The sequence below is a fragment of the Paramisgurnus dabryanus genome, chromosome 8, assembly GCF_030506205.2.
Source record: "Paramisgurnus dabryanus chromosome 8, PD_genome_1.1, whole genome shotgun sequence".
Lineage (NCBI taxonomy): Eukaryota > Metazoa > Chordata > Actinopteri > Cypriniformes > Cobitidae > Paramisgurnus > Paramisgurnus dabryanus.
Window position 1 is genome coordinate 7,968,988 of NC_133344.1, and position 16,457 is coordinate 7,985,444.

Sequence of the window (16,457 nt, forward strand, 5' to 3'; positions counted from 1 at the left end):
GCATTTTTATTATTTCCAAAAAACAACAAAAGACCATTATATTGTAATGAAAGAGACTTTAAGAGAAGCAAACCAAGAAAAAGAAGTTACTATACCTCCATTTTGTTTTGTATCCATGGGCCAATCTTGTTGGCCTGGTTGGCAAACTGGCGTCTGAGATGGTCATTGGATTGCTGGCGGGCAAGTTCTTCATGAAGAGCCTGATCACGCTGTGGTACCAGTTTCTCCACCTGAGAAACAAACCATGCATCAGTATATGCAAACTTAACGGTTTAGTTAAGGCAAGGCAGAAATTTCACCACAATCTTACCTTGTCCCACTTGCTATCAATGCTCTGTGGGGTGATGGTGGTGTAAGGATTGTTTCCACCCAATTTGATGCCATTGTACTGAGCGATTTTCTGAACTTCAGCCTGGATGGCCTGGATAGCTTCACGCTCTTTATTTGCCTCTGGAAGAGTGGACTTGAACTGCTCATGAGCTGTCATCAGTCCCTAAAGGAGACCATCAAATGTAAGTACAGTTCTGATCCAATGTTATTCCATTCATCCCATTCCAAGAAAGTTACCAGAGGACAGATGATTCACATGGGCCTTTAAGGATTCAACACCCATATTTGGACCGCAAAACTGAAAACTGTTAGTGTTGTACCTGGATCTCCTCAATGTTGTGTACGATGAACATGTCTTGAAGATCCTCCATCGCCCCTTCCATCCAGTTGTTGAATGGTGCTGCTCTTTTAGCATACTCCAGATAGAGTTCATCGATAGACTCCAGTTGTTTCTCCGTCCTCTGCAGATAACATCATACACAAAAAATGATGAAGCACATGTCCAGATGTGCCAAAAAGGGTCGCTTCCAGAAAGGGAACAAACCTCAAGAGATTCTCTGCGGTTCTGTGTGAGGGAACCCAGGGCATCCCACTGCTCACAGATCTTCTGACAGCGTGCATTAACGCTCGGAGAGTCATAGTAGTCCAGCTCACTATAACAAACGCAGCGAATGGTTTTATCATTTGTTTTCTTTCTTTCTTAGCTTTCATTCATCATGCATACATTTTTTTAAATGGATTACTCCACTTTCAGAAAAAAATTGAAAAATTAAACATCCCCATGTCATCCAAAGTTTTTAGTTTTTTTGAGATAAACATTCCAGGATTTTTCTCCATATAGTGAACTTTAGTGGACCTCAACAGTTTACAGTTTTAACGCAGTTTCAAATGGCTCTAAACAATCCCAATCGAGGCCTAAGGCTCTTATCTAGCGAAGCAATCATAATTTTTGCAAAAAAAGCACTTTTAAACCACAACTTCTCATCTTGCACTAGCCATTGACGCAGCAACGTGACCTTGCGTACTACGTAATCACGTCAAAAAGTTACGGGTTACATACCATTTTTTTGGATTATAAGTCACACTTTTTTCATAGTTTGGCTGGTCCTGCGACTTATAGTCAGGTGCGACTTCAGGAGCTTGGTAAACTTGATTTTTGTTAGCTTAATAAATGTTAATGTTACGTTAACATGTACGGCCACCTATTCAGCCTACTGTTCTGTGTGCCATTGTTCAGTTGAATAACTTGCCTTTCCAGATTTAATGTCTGTTCTTGAGCTTGGATTTTGTGAAATCATTTTCTAAATAAACGTGACATAGTCCAGTGCGACGTATATATGTTTTACCTCTTCAAAACGCATTTTTGACTGATGCGACTTATACTCCGGAGTGACTTATAGTCCGGAAAATTAGGTATGTGAAACGCACACTTGCAGACTATTTTAAACAATAAACTGACAAAAAGACATTAATTTGTATCATTACACATAAAACAAAAACATCAGAAACGTGCTCTTTCTCCAAACTAGACGTGATTGTGTAGTACGCAAGGCATTAGCTTTATGATGTGACAGCGTGACAAGACGAGAAGTTGTGGTTAAAAACTGTGGGCGACAGTGGTTCATGTAGGTTGTCTACAAATCGGAAGGTTGGTGGTTCAATCCCCAGTTCCACCTGACCAAGTGTCGAGGTGTCCTTGAGCAAGACACCTAACCCCAGCTGCCATCCACGAGCTGGATGGCGCCATGCATGGCTGACATCACCTTCGGCTTATGAATGTGTGAATGCGAGGCAATATGTAAAGCGCTTTGGATGGCCATTGGTCTATGAAAGCGCTATATAAATGCAGTCCATTTACCATTTAAAAAGTACAAAATTTTTGGGCTAAAATGGCCCTTATGCCTCGGTTGTGACTGTTTACAGCTCTTTGAAGTTGCATTGAAACTGTAAACTATTGAGGTCCACTATATGGAGAAAAATCCTGGAATGTTTTCTTCAAAAAACTGAATTTCTTCTTAACTGCACATAGAAAGACATAAAAATTTTGAATGACTCGGGGGATTATTCCACTTTGAAAGTGGAATAATCCTTCAACTCTTTCCCTGCCATTGACGAGTTAACTTGTCAATTATGAGAAAATGCTTCCCTGCCAATGACGAGTTTTTTCGGGTTTTGATATCGCGCTGAATGAGATCTATCTCAAAAGCCCTTCACAAAAATGGAATTATCTCAGCTTTTTGCTCAAAATTTTTGTGTTTTTAAAGAAACCTACCCATATTTGAGAGGTGATTATAAAAGAACTAATAAAGGTAGGATAAAACTTTTTTGTTTGAAAGCAGATGGTCTATGTTTATATATTTACAGAAGAACATTTTTTGGAAGTCATTAAACTTTTGTGAAAATTAACTTTTAAAAAAATGCTGGTGAGGAAAGAGTTAATTATTTTGTTTCATTAGCTTTGTGTTTGTCACGTTCTCACTTGAGCTCCTGTGCGATGGCGGCAATCTGCTCCACTCTGTCCTGATGGGCAGCAAGGTCGCTCTCGAACGCCTCGTGCTTCTTCAGGAGAGCTTTGATCTCAGACAGAGTTGCAGTCTCATAATCCTTCTGTGTTAGCATGATCTCTTTACCTTTACGCGGAAATAGTGAACAAAATGGAAAAAGATTTTAGACTGTTTCGTCAAAGTCTAGTACCAAGTAATGCAAGTTTCAGTGAGCATACCATCTGTCCAGCTTTCATGGATGGCTGCTTTCTGACGGAACTTTTCTGCAAGATGGTCAAGCCTCTCCAAACGACGAATTTCATTCAGTAGCCACTCTTCGTAGCCTTTTTCCGCCCCTTCCAGTTTATGCCACGCCCCGTTAATATCCTAGAGAATGACAAAATATTAACGTCTTTCATCATAACGTCAGGTAAGAAGGTTCACAGTAAACGTTATGCAATGTGTTAAACGGCATTTCTTACCGACACCATGCGTCCCTCAGACGGCATAAAGGCAGGTCGGTTGCTCAAACGAAGTTTGGTCTGCAATGTGTTAAAGTTGATCTCTAGCTGACATTTTTCCTGAACTTTGGGTGGTTTGTGAACACGACGATAGTCACGGAAATCTTCCAGTTTCTGCTGCATTTCTGTCATGGTCTTTTCCGGAGCACGGTTTTCCAACCATGGGATTGTCCTACGTATCCACTCCAACAACTACAGGAGGAAAATGAGATAGGGTAAGGTGCGCCAAAACGCATGGCTAGTAAACATGCCTTTCATCCACGTACAAACATTAAAAAAGCACACAAACAGGCAAACTTACATCACTGGCCAGTTTTTCGTAGTCCTCCATCAGGTGCTCATTTTCCTGATTGACCGCCAACACCTTGCAGATACGATTGGCTGCTGTCTCAGCCTACCACAGAACATGGAAGTTATTAAACCGTATTAAATATGAAATTTTATCCAAGAATAAATCAAACTGCATACAGTGCACTATATTAAGTGAAGTATTAAGTGTATACTATATGTTTTGTTTAGTATAATACAGTATACACAGCATACTTCAATATGTTATTTGTTTTAAAAACTGTAAATGCTGCTTCTGAGAAAACTCGTAAGACTACTACCGTAATTTATTACAATTTTCGGTTTGGTCAGTGAGTTTAGCAAAATGTATTTTAAATTAACATTCAAAAACACGCAAATGACTTATACACACACACCGAAAACAAAACTCCAAGTGTTGTCAGTTAATAATGTGCTATGAAATCATTCACATGCTTAAAAATAGCCAAATAAAATTAACAATCAGCTGAACATCAACGTTTATGCTAACTTTATGCAATTATGCCAATTGATGTTGCATGCAAAAAACAACATTGGTTAGTTTCGAAAACGTGTAGTCTAACTTCAAAATACACATGCTATCAATTTTTATACCACTGCTGGATGATCTCACCAGGGTTCATACAGCATTAACTATCGCTGAAACACAGAAAGTGTTCATATCGCTCATGTCAAATGCTAAAGCACATTATAACAATTACCAAAAATAAATTAACAAAACTGGCTTAGTCTATGTAAATAACCAGAAATGTATATCTATGTAAATGTTTGTATCACTAAAATATGTCTAAAACGTAATTTAAAATTTTAAAAAGTGGTTTACTTTCTTTCCTTTAAATGACATGCCAGCTTGTATGGCTATATTAAAGGGACATTCCACTTTTTTTGAAAATATGCTCATTTTCCAGCTCCCCTAGAGTTAAACATGTCATTTTTACCGTTTTGAAATCCATTCAGCCGATCTCCGGGTCTGGCGCTAGCACTTTTAGCATAGCTTAGCATAATCCATAGAATCTGATTAGACCATTAGCATTACGCTCAAAAATAACCTAAGAGTTTGAATATTTTTCCTATTTAAAACTTGACTCTTCTGTAGTTACATCGTGTACTAAGACCGAAGCAGCCGAAAGTAGTCCCCTTAGTAACTTCCAATAGCAGAGGACTATTTTCGGGTACTGCGTAAAATCATTGCGCCTCCTGCAGCCATGTTACAGCAGCAAAGTCCTTGATTATTACGCCAGAATGAGAGTATAGTTCCTAGCCATACCGGCCTAGAAAAAGTACACAACGTAACTACACAAGAGTCAAGTTTTAAATAGGAAAAATATCAAAACTCTTTGGTTATTTTTTGGCGCGATGCTAATGGTCTAATCCGATTCAATGGATTATGCTAAGCTATGCTAAAAGTGGTAGCATACCAGAGATCAGCTGAATGGATTCCAAAACGGTAAAATCAAATGTTTAACTCTGGGGTGGGGGGCCGGCAAATTAGATTTTTTTTTAAGTGGAGTCTCCCTTTAATGGTGAGAATAAAGTCTAATTATATAAAGAAAGACTAGAAAAGATGTTTAAAATTCATTTTCATGTTGTTTAACATTACTAACACATTATATTACAGTGGTACATCATTATAATAGGCATTATACAGTACATATAAAAACCTAACAGTAACCCCAGTCCTTCATGGAAATCAATTTCTTGAACTGCATTGACTTTCATGTTTACAATCAGTGTTGGTCGCAGTAATTCTGCTCTTGTTTTGTTTTGTGACATCACATGTGCAACACTGAGAGCAAATATGAAACATCAAGCTTTTAACCAATGATTTAATAGACCAGCAAACCCAAATGAAAGCGTTAACCAGAAAGAAAATCTGTAAAGAAGAAGCAGTGGGTTTAGGTATTATGAAGCAATGACCTCTACTCTTAAATCTGCTTTCACACCTGGTTTGTTTTTGATTTATTAGTGGTGCAGTACACTACATTACAGGTGAATGGATCAGATGTTTATCAGGAACGATCATTTCTGTTATAAATATGCATTTAATGAAGCATATTGTGCCTTTCAATTAGAGCTGCCGTACAATTCGCAACTAATAGTGTACGGATTAAAAGTTTTTGTTTACATATTAAATCTGTGTGTAATGTGTATAATAATTATGTATATATAAATGCACACACATGCATGTATATATTTAAGAAATATTTGTATGTGTATAAACATTTGTATATTTACATATAATTTATACCATATATAAATATTATATTATATACTTTATTATATCAATATATTTTTTCCTTAAAATTATACATACATGTGTTTGTATTTTTATATACATAATATTTGTTGATGTACCGTGTATAATAATCGTAAACAAAAACTTTTATTCTGCAAACGAATAGTCGCGACTAATCATTAGGCAGCGCTACTTTCAATGAATATGATTCATAAAAACATGATATCAGTCTGGAGATTTATTCATTTAAATGAGCATCTTTGTTCATTTGTGAGCATGGTCCCTGGACCACAAAACCAGTAATAAGTTGTACATGTATATTTGTAGCAATAGCCAAAAATACATTGTATGGTTCAAGATTATTGATTTAAGTAAAGACCATGTTCCATGAAGATATTTTTTAACTTTCCTGCCGTAAATATCAAAAACATATTTATCAAAAACATATTTATCATTAGAAATATGTGTTGCTGAGCACTTCATTTGGACAACTTTAAAATGCATTTTTTTCATTATTTATATTTTTTGCATCCTCAGATAAGATTCCAGATTTTCAAATAGTTGTATATTAGCCAAATACTTTCTAATCCAACAAACCATACAGCAATAGAAAGTAGAAATTTATTCCGCTATTAGATGATATATACATCTCAATTTCATATGATGACTGGTTTTGTGGTCCAGGGTCACATTTTAAGTATTTCACTTGAGAAACAAAACTCTAGACATGAATATAGCATGCCACTTTAATCCAGATTTGAAAAGCTATGCCGATTTTGCAGATTTATGACTTTCTGAATGCTTATTATCTAAATGTCACGTACACTGCGATTGTGATGCGTGTTTTATAATTCAATGCGTCTAGTATTAGAAAAAACAAGAAAACAAACCAGGTCTGAAAGCGGCTTAAAGAGTTACAGGGGCAGACATCAGGGGTCAAAGGTTTCTCACCTTCTGAGCACCTGAGAAGGCGTGATAGAAACAGGAGACGTAGGTCATAATAGCCTTCTCATCCGGCCGTAGAGTACCCACAATATCTATAGCAAGGCCAGCAGAAAGAGAGAGAGAGAGAGAAACAGCGGTGAAGCAAAGCAACCCAAAGCCTGTGAGAGTCCCCATTGAGAGAGCAAGTGGGTGTCTGGGGTCAGTTGATTATGCAGAGAAAATTTATGGGCGCCCCCACTGAAAGCAAAATGGGGTTCAAAGTCCGGCGTTAAAACCGTGGCAACCCGCGTAGTGAGAGACAGAGCTAATCCGCTGTTGAGATAAAGAGTCAGTCGTAGGCTAGAGGAGGGCGAGATGAGACGCACACCATACAACCCGTATGCACGTTATGGCAAAATGTTGTATGCTTGAAAGTGAGTATGCTTCACCAGCGCCCCCCTCTGGTTATTCCAAAAAGCCATGCTGAAGAGGAGCTGGGGTCACAGAGGTCAGGGATTAGGGGTCATGGGAGGGGGCAGGGTACCTTCTGGGCTCCAGAAAAGGCATGGTAGAAACTGGACACATAGGTCATTATGGCTTTCTCATCTGGACGTGCAGTGTTCACTATGTCTGCAGGGAAACAAGAGTTATACACCCGTACACAGAGAGACAAAGACGGGACATAACTGCACATACGCAACAGACATGCGCAGACAACACCTGTTACACACTCGTAAACACAAATAGATAGAAAAGAAAACGTTGTACCTAAATGGTGATGGAAATGAAAATTGATTGAGAAAAGCATTGATTGTGCAAGCATTAAAGGTGCAGTGTGTAATTTTTAGAAGGATCTCTTGAATGAAATGCAAAATAATATACAAAACTATATTATCAGGGGTGTATAAAGACCTTGAAAATAAACCGTTATGTTTTTATTACCTTAGAACAAGACCTTTTTATCTACATACACCGAGGGTCCCCTTACATGGAAGTCGACATTTTGTGCCGCCATTTTTCTACAGAAGCCCTTAACTGACTATTTTTTTACTAAGTTGTCTCCGACGATGACATGTTTGTCCGGTGGCGGCTACCGCAGCTTCTCTATGTGTTTCAAAAGCGAGGGGTGAGGAGTGGACTGAGCCGTTGGTTGCAATTCGCAACCTCACCACTAGATGCCGCTAAAATTTACACACTGCACCTTTAACAATAAGCTTAAAATCCATTTTTGTTTATTATTTTACAAATTTTGCTTGATGCCACTAATGGTGCACGTACTGCACAGTTTTTCTTTAACCCTTTACCTGGCACAGCCCTTTTTGAGTGGGTGGTGATTTTGGTATTGTTTTAAAGACAGCACTTTAAAGTTTTTTTACGGAAGGGTCTGGAAGCGAAAAAAAAAAAAGTTATAGCAGTTTAAATGTATTGTAATACATAAAAATAATGCCATATAGTATAATTTTACACATAAAATTATAAAAAGAGGTGTGTGTTGGTTTGCTGCATACTCTTGTCACAAATTAATAAATTACAGTCACTGCATTATAATTACCGCTAAAGGTTTTGAAATAGGAAAACTATTGACCTTTCCAACAATATATAGTTTGTCGTGATAAACTCGGGTGTCCTGCTCACAGGACAGTGCCAGTTAATAGGTTAAAGTCATAAACGCTGATTTTACATCATACAACAATATTTATATCACAGCCTCTATGCAGGGTTGCCAGGTTTCACAGTAGATCCTGCCCAATTGCTACTCAAAACTAGCCCAATGTTTTTTTGTTAAACATCGCATTCCGGGGTAAAATCTGCATTTTTGGCAAGGTTCGTTTGATAAAATTTGCATTCCCCGGGCTAAATATAAAATGAATGGGTCGCTTTAACCCGTGGACATAAAAAAATGCAATAGTATTAAAGGTATAGCAGAAGATTTTCTTTTTCCGGGTGGATCATCAAGACTATTGGTCATCCCAGTTGTCAATCATTCTGGTGATATGTTGACGTAAGGCCGTCATACGTGCTCGTCCCTAGGTTCGCTTTCTGCACATACGCACTTTGAGGTGTATATGTGTGGTGGGCTACAGTTTTGGCCATTCACTGAAGCTTGCGTTCTCATCATGGTTTTTCAAAATGTCTGAGGGTCGCAAGAGATTACGTGTCTATGAATTGTATGACAAGAAGAGAAAGACCTCTGAAGAAAAAAACAAGACCAGAGTGTTTTTGGGAGACTATTTCACTCGCTGGCGTGTGCTAAAAGCACAGGTTGGGCTTCCCACGCAAAGTTTCTACTCGACAGGTAAAGTTTGTCATGCTATTTGGAGAAATCCATTTAAAATCACTGCTAGTAAAAGTTGATGTAAGCTATGATTAGCGATGGCACAAGTCACGAACCGTGCAGACATGGTAAACAGAGCGAAGAGAAGAAGCTCGTGCATGGTCTGTCTCGTGCACACGTTTAATAGGCGTTCCCTCAGAGTGTTGCGCAGGTGCATTTTTTTTTTAAAGTGGAGGGGCGGTTCTTTTCAAAAATTTGGGAAAATCTTCCGCTATACCTTTAAAGTAACCCAAATCCACAGGAAACCCACTCACTTGGCAACCCTGACCCAATAGTTGCTGTGTGCATTCAAATCTAGATAAATTTCATCACCTTGTAGAGCACACGGGATTAAAACATACATGCATGCGTATATGTATACATAATAAGCTTTGGCACATTAGGGTGAACGGAGAGATCCTGGAGACATCATGCTTGAGGGAGAAACAACATAACAACTTAGGGAAGTTACCATGATGACACTGTTTGTGGAAGACATTAGGTGTGAGTATATGCAATGTCTGAGACCAGGAACAACTCCTAAAAATACAGGGCATGTGCTGACAGGCACAAAACACACACACACGTTTACACATCATCTCAGTCACGCTCTCTTATCAAAAACACACCCAATTATTACACAAGCATACACATCTGATCACGCAAAACTCACGTGTAACATACGACACAAATACGTGCACAGATAGACACACACAAAAAAAAAACAAGTGTTTTTACCCTCTGCATCCAACATCTTGGGGATATCGAGGTAGCGCTCTGCCACTTCAAAAGCATTGTTCAGATTGGTCACTGGGTCATCCTGTTAACACATAGGTAATAAGTTATATGATGCATAGCTGATTGTACTAGATAGTAAAACAATCAATGCATATTTAAGGAAAGCTTACACCGACTATAGATCTTTGCATACTGTAGTCTGTTATTGTCATTAGTTACGCACATAAACCTTGCACCCTGTATTCGATGCATATTAATTCGTCTGTTGCGAAAAATAGCTAAGAATGTGAAAATGCAGAAAATCGAACCCGATACGAATATTTCATGGCTGACGAAAGTTTTGGATGCAGTGCGTAAACGTGATTCACAATGAGGACGCAATTTTTTTAGGTGCAAAAAAATTCTGACCAGCATTTTAACCCAACGTGCAAATATCTTAATAATGTTTTGCACAGAAACCTTTACAGCAGCTGACAAATTTTTACGCCGGCTTGGGACTAGGAGTATATTCCTCATTCAATTTTAAATATTGGAGGTTAATTGGAAATTATCCATCATTGTTAGACACCAGATATTCATACATTTCTAAACATCACCGTCTTTTGCATTTTTGCATATTAACATAATAAAGATGTTATTATTTACTAGCGCTGTCAAAAATTAATCGGGATTAATCGCATACAAAATTGAAGTTTATATTTGCATAATATATCTGTGTGTTTATTGTGTGTAATAATTTATACAGATAAAAGTATACATTTAAGAAAAATTGTTAGGGATGCACCGATAGTAATTTTTGGGCCGATACCGATTTAAACAGACAACATCTGGCCGATGCCAATATTAAACACTTGTATACAATACTATACAGGTGGTCTATTAGCAAGTTTATTTCTGTATCAACTTATTTTTACTGAACATGGATTGGATCTAATTAACATTCAACTGACCAACATAATAAGAGAGGCACAAATTAAGCTAAATCAAATATAATAAGACAGCATGACAACTTTCAAAGGTGGTTTTTGCTATTCAGCATTAATTTTATTAACAACATTAACTCGTTTTTTACATATAATGGATTTCTTTATGCAGTTAATTAATAAACAATCGGTATCGGCCTTTCTCGTGCTATTGCCGATGGTTTCAAATTCATCAAAAATCGGCCGATACATATCGGCGGCCGATACATCGGTGCATCACTAAAAATTGTATATATGTATATGTTTGTCATTTATATATAATTTAAAATGGATAAAAGTCTCAATAAATAAATATATATACACACACACACACACACACACACACACACACACACACACACACACACACACACACACGTAAAGGTTTCTTAAATTCATACATGCATGTGTGTGTATTTATATACAAAACAAAAATTACACACAGTGCAAACACATATATTAAGCAAAAACAAAGTTTTATTTTGTATGCGATTAATCACGATTAATCTTTTGTCAGCCCTATATTATTTATTACTTTTTTATTCCCAAGATATTAACTCACCTTTCTCAGTTTGTCATAATCAATGAGCTCTGGCCTGTGTCTGTGGATCAGAGCATTGAAGGCAAGACCATCCTTCCAGCTGTCCAAAGAGAAATAGTGTCAATAGATGTTACACATGCCCAGCAGAGGGCAGCATTCAAACAATCACATTTACAACATCCTATTCCTGCACTAATGTAATTGTTTAACTCTTAAGTAAAGTAATCAAATAGGACAAATTCTTGTATTTCATGAAAGGCGTTAAACTGCCCACTTAAAGGTGGATGCATTTTCATCCCCCTTAGGTGCGATTCTTCTTTAAATCACTCTTTAGCTTTTATTGTTCATTTGTTTATTCAAATAGTGGAATATCCATAACAAGGATTTATGCAAAACTTGCTTTAACACAAGAGCAAATCAAAACCGAATAGGAAGTCAGAGCAAACATGCATTTGGTTCAGACCTGATATGGAAGTTCTGAACATTGACATTCTTGTAAGGCGCCGTCTTTCTCTGACACCAGAGCAACAATCCTTCTTTAGCCGAGGTTTCTGCAGAGTAATAGAAAAAAATGTAAGCATTTGTTACGTTTTGTACCTCTAAAGCACAACATTTTGAGCACATCTCCACAAAGACAAATTTAGCTCACATTTCAGCAGTATCAACACAAACTGCTTTCGTGGAACAAACTTAACTTCCGGTTTTACAGTAGTTTATTTCTGATAAGTAAGGAATAATTGACGACGGGCCGGTGAATTATAAGAAAATAATACTGGAAAAGTACTGGAGGTTACTACAAACATTGCTCTGATGCCTATTTTAAGACATTTTAAAGCTTAGGTGTGCGATTATTGAAAAATAATCAACACCCATCATGGGTTCCCACACCTTAGTTAACTTCAAATTCAAGGACCTTTCAAGGACTTTCCAGGTCCAATACCCTCAAATTCAAGGACTAAATGTGAGGATACATTTCAAGTGAGAGCAAGGTTACATCGTGTTACCTTTTAAGATACATTGTTACAGTTCCCTTTTGAGGGAACTCGCGCTGTGTCACTGCGGTGACACTTTGGGGACGCCTCCAGGGGTAAGTGCATCTGAATGTGTATATCAAATTCAACCAATGGTGAGGCTTAACAACAAAGACAGGGTGACATGGGAGCAAGGAAGTATATCGCTATCTGAAATATTGCCAAAGATGGCGTTACAGGGACACAGGAAGTATGGCGGAGGAGACGCAGCGTCTCGTTCCCTTCTCAGGGAACAACAGCTACATACGTAAGGGAACAACAGCTACATACGTAACTCGAGAAGTTTTCAAACACAATGTGTCAAACACAACTATGCAAAAAAGCATTTTGGTATGAATCAACATTTTCCATACAGAAGATAAAAGCATAAGTGAACAGTTTAGCACGTGTGCTTAAAAAGCCTAGAATTTTTATGAGGAATAATATGGATTTTTTTACCCGTTTCTAAAATATGTATATTTTCAAAAAGGGCCTTGAATTTTTTTCCCCAGATTCACAAACTTTCAAGGATTTCAAGGACCCGTGGAAACCCTGTAATGTGTATTAAAAACTACACTGAGCTACTTGTCTGCCGAACCTCCCTTCACATAGAGGTGATACATGATCGCCGTCTCCCCTCGCCTTCAGGAAACCAAAACATTTGTTATTTTTGACGAGATATTTGTTTCAGAGTTCAGTTAGCAATTAGTCCGATTATTAAACAACCAGAGAGACCAGAAGTTAAGTTCTGTTCAGAGGCGTAACCATGACAACGTACGTCCATACAATGAAACCGTCTATATGTAAAATTTTGTATCGGATCTGCGTTTCGTCCAGAAGGATCTGACGTTTTGGGACCGTGAAACCGCTATTTTTTTTAACTAGGTCCCACGGTGGATAAATCTGGAACTGACACCCTTTGTGTTCATATGAGCAAATCCATATTTTTTAGCCAATTTCACATGCATATTACATAAAATACACTGAAAATGAACAAGTTTGTTTATAATCTGCTATTTCTCTCTGGAGAAACCATGCACGTGCATTTATTTTTTGACCTGATCATGAACTTGCTCATGACGTGCACCATTATGATGGGAAATGATTGCGGTGTCAGCACGGATAGTGAGGAGCTTCCGGACCTCTGCTTTATTCCAGTTTGCAGACATTTCTCATTGTGAATGTTGATCTGTACTTAAAACCCCTGTGTCAAAGGGCTTGATAACAACATGTTATAATGACACACGTTTGTCTTCTGCCTTTTGGACACATTTCTTGAGATGATGAAGAAAAGATTGCATTGGAAAAGCTCTGGATTTGTGTGGATGTGGCCTTTATTTGCGGTGCAAAATTAAGTGTCTAGAAATAAAAAATTATGCCTACCCTCCACTGAGATGTCCTGGATGGCAAAGCGGAGAATGATGGTCCAAATCATTCCCAGAGTCATCTTTGCATTTCCATCCACAATTTCTACAAATGCAAAAACAAAAACAACATTGTTAAAAAAATTAAAAGCATCCGTTTCACCATACAGTTTTTATTAGTTTATAAGTGAAAAAATATATATTTGATATTTGTTCTTATCATGACCAGGCATCTTTCTATGTATCTGACTAGCATCTATTTATTAGAGTGGACACATTTTCTTTACCGCATGACGTTCTGTACAGATGGTGAAACAGATGAAAGCAAGGTTAAACATGCAGATAAATGTTTTAAAAAAGCCTGAGATATCTAAATTCAATTTGCACGTTTACCATGGCGCTGGTGCGGTTCTACAATATTATGAGGCAGTTTCCCAGACAGGGACTAGCCCTTAGTTATTTTAGGACATTTAATCGTTTTTACAGACCTGCATTACAAAAAAATTTACTGTTGTGCGTCTCGAGACAAAACAATGGCACTGATTACTATACTGTCAAGATATATCATTTTTAAATTAAGGCAAACATGCACTTTAGTCTGGGACTAGAATAGCCCGTCTGGGAAACCGCCCCTGTATCAATGTAAGATTTTTTAACTTTTCAAAGCACATAATCTGCAAAATGATCTGCAAAACATCTATAGATAAAGTGATTCAAGCCAGAAGGTTAGAAGTTTACAAAACCTAACAAGCACGTGTAAGAAATATCAATGCACTTCTGCCTTGTAATTACTCATAAAGCATTCAGAAAAACAGACTTCATCTCTCTGCCACTGCATCAATACGGAGGAGGATCAGAAAGGTCACAATTTCCCAAACACACACGCACACAAACATGCATATGTCTTTATATCAGCTGTGGGATTTTCACTTGGCAGAGAAAGCAGTGAAATGCCTGCGTGACAGTTCAATAAATGACCTTAGGATTTCTAGTCCTCTGTTGTACTCACAAAGATATGCTGAAAGGATTTCAAAGCGATATACAGGAATGCATTTGTACCTTCTGCGCCAATTGACACCAGTTTGACTCCTTTGCTGGCGATGAAGTCCAGCGCTTTGTTGACATTGTTGATCTTGTGCACTCTCATCTTGCCTCTTTCAGGTTTCGGTAATCTCTCCCCTGCATGAACACACACAAGCGATTAGCTGTCACGCTCCCTGATGACACTTTTTCCATAGTATCAGCAAACGCTGAAGGCCCCGATCCCGTTCACATTTGCTAAACATTAGTCAAACATCTCTGCAACATTTCAAAATATATCACAATAAAACAACAAGTACATACATCTTTTATACAAATCTAATTGTTGTAGCGTTTCTGATGCAGCATGGTGCTTGCAACATTAATGACAGAGGTTGAGCATTTGTAAAAATGCATAAAAAACACATAACCAAATACATTATGATTTCCAGTTCAAATATACATCTATAGGAATTATTGGGCCATTTTATCATCCACCAGGAAAGAATTTAATGGCACCTGAATGGCACATCTCTCTAAAAAATTTTCCCGCAAGTGTTTTAAAAAAAAAAGTTGCCAGCCAGCGCTAGCATTGTTTTACGTTTTTCACAAAAGTTTATATGCCTTCCAGAAAATGTTCTTCTTTAAATATATAAACAGACAATCTATCCTATCTTTATTTACCAAATTTTAAGCAAAAAGCTGAGATAATTGCATGTTTGTGAGGGACCTTTGATAGTGATCAAATTTAGAGTGATGATCAAAACATACACGGAGTTTGAACCGTTTGTCCTAAGGGGATAATTACAGGTTTTATAAGTTGGTTAAGAGTAGGCATGGGCCGGTATAAGATTTTGGCGGTATGATAACCTTTAGCAAAAATACCACGGTTTCACGGTGTGCGGTATTGCCATTGCAGCAGTAAAATGTGTTATTTTCAAATGGCAGGTTAAAATAAAGCCTTTAAATTATAACATGCTTTCAAAAAATATATAATATTTCCATAATGTATATTAAATGTAAAAATCAAGCAATCACATGACTTAATGATTTAATGAATTTTGTATAAACACAGCTCATACCTTGGAGACGGTATCACAGAATATTTTAGTGATTTTGAAACCTTGACTGTTTAAAACCTTGGTATAACTTGAAACCTGTAACCAGCCCATGCCTAGGTAAGAGCGCCACCTGTTGGATAATAGCGGAAATATGGATTGCCGGAAAAACTTGTCATTGGCCGGAGAATCATTTTCTCTTAATTGATGAGTTAACTCAATGGCGGGGAAAGAGTTAACAGGCCACAAGATAATTTGTGACTACAGCAAAAAATTGCTCAAGATTACTACATTGGTTTGTACAAAACTTCCCTTTCGAAAATGAATGCTAGTTTTATAATAGCAAACAAGTGTAGTAACTAGGGATGTTAACAATTAATCGATCTTCGATTAATTGTCGATAAGAATTTACTCGATAAAACTTAACGATTGTTGAAAAACAAGATCATGCACGTGTGTGCGGCGCCTGCGCAAAACACATACAGTCGGAGAAAAAAAAAATTAAGTGAGCGCGCAAAAGTTAAACTACTAGCTATGATCAAAACGCACACGCATGTACTTTTTAACGTCATGCGAGACGAGGCTGGCTGGCTGCCAACGCAACGAAATTACATCCGCAGTGGATCTGT

At 37.6% G+C, this 16,457-nt stretch overlaps 1 protein-coding gene across 5 annotated transcripts in view; it reads right to left on the reverse strand.

Annotated features, from left to right (window-relative positions):
• The window catches only part of actn4 (actinin, alpha 4), a 53,693-nt gene that overhangs the window by 6,962 nt on the left and 30,274 nt on the right, over nt 1-16,457 (reverse strand). For 3 of the 5 annotated variants that reach the window (XM_065280452.1, XM_065280454.1, XM_065280450.1), the window contains exons 3-16: nt 14,810-14,929; nt 13,770-13,856; nt 11,840-11,927; nt 11,398-11,476; nt 9,874-9,955; nt 7,366-7,451; nt 3,636-3,728; nt 3,296-3,526; nt 3,053-3,200; nt 2,810-2,960; nt 875-983; nt 651-791; nt 311-493; nt 96-230 (exon numbers count right to left, since the gene is read on the reverse strand). In XM_065280452.1, the coding sequence (XP_065136524.1) occupies nt 96-230; nt 311-493; nt 651-791; nt 875-983; nt 2,810-2,960; nt 3,053-3,200; nt 3,296-3,526; nt 3,636-3,728; nt 7,366-7,451; nt 9,874-9,955; nt 11,398-11,476; nt 11,840-11,927; nt 13,770-13,856; nt 14,810-14,929 (1,733 nt within the window). Of the gene's footprint in view, nt 1-95; nt 231-310; nt 494-650; nt 792-874; nt 984-2,809; nt 2,961-3,052; nt 3,201-3,295; nt 3,527-3,635; nt 3,729-6,848; nt 6,935-7,365; nt 7,452-9,873; nt 9,956-11,397; nt 11,477-11,839; nt 11,928-13,769; nt 13,857-14,809; nt 14,930-16,457 lie in introns of all 5 variants that reach the window. The other 2 variants (XM_065280453.2, XM_065280451.1) reach the window with 1 other exon arrangement.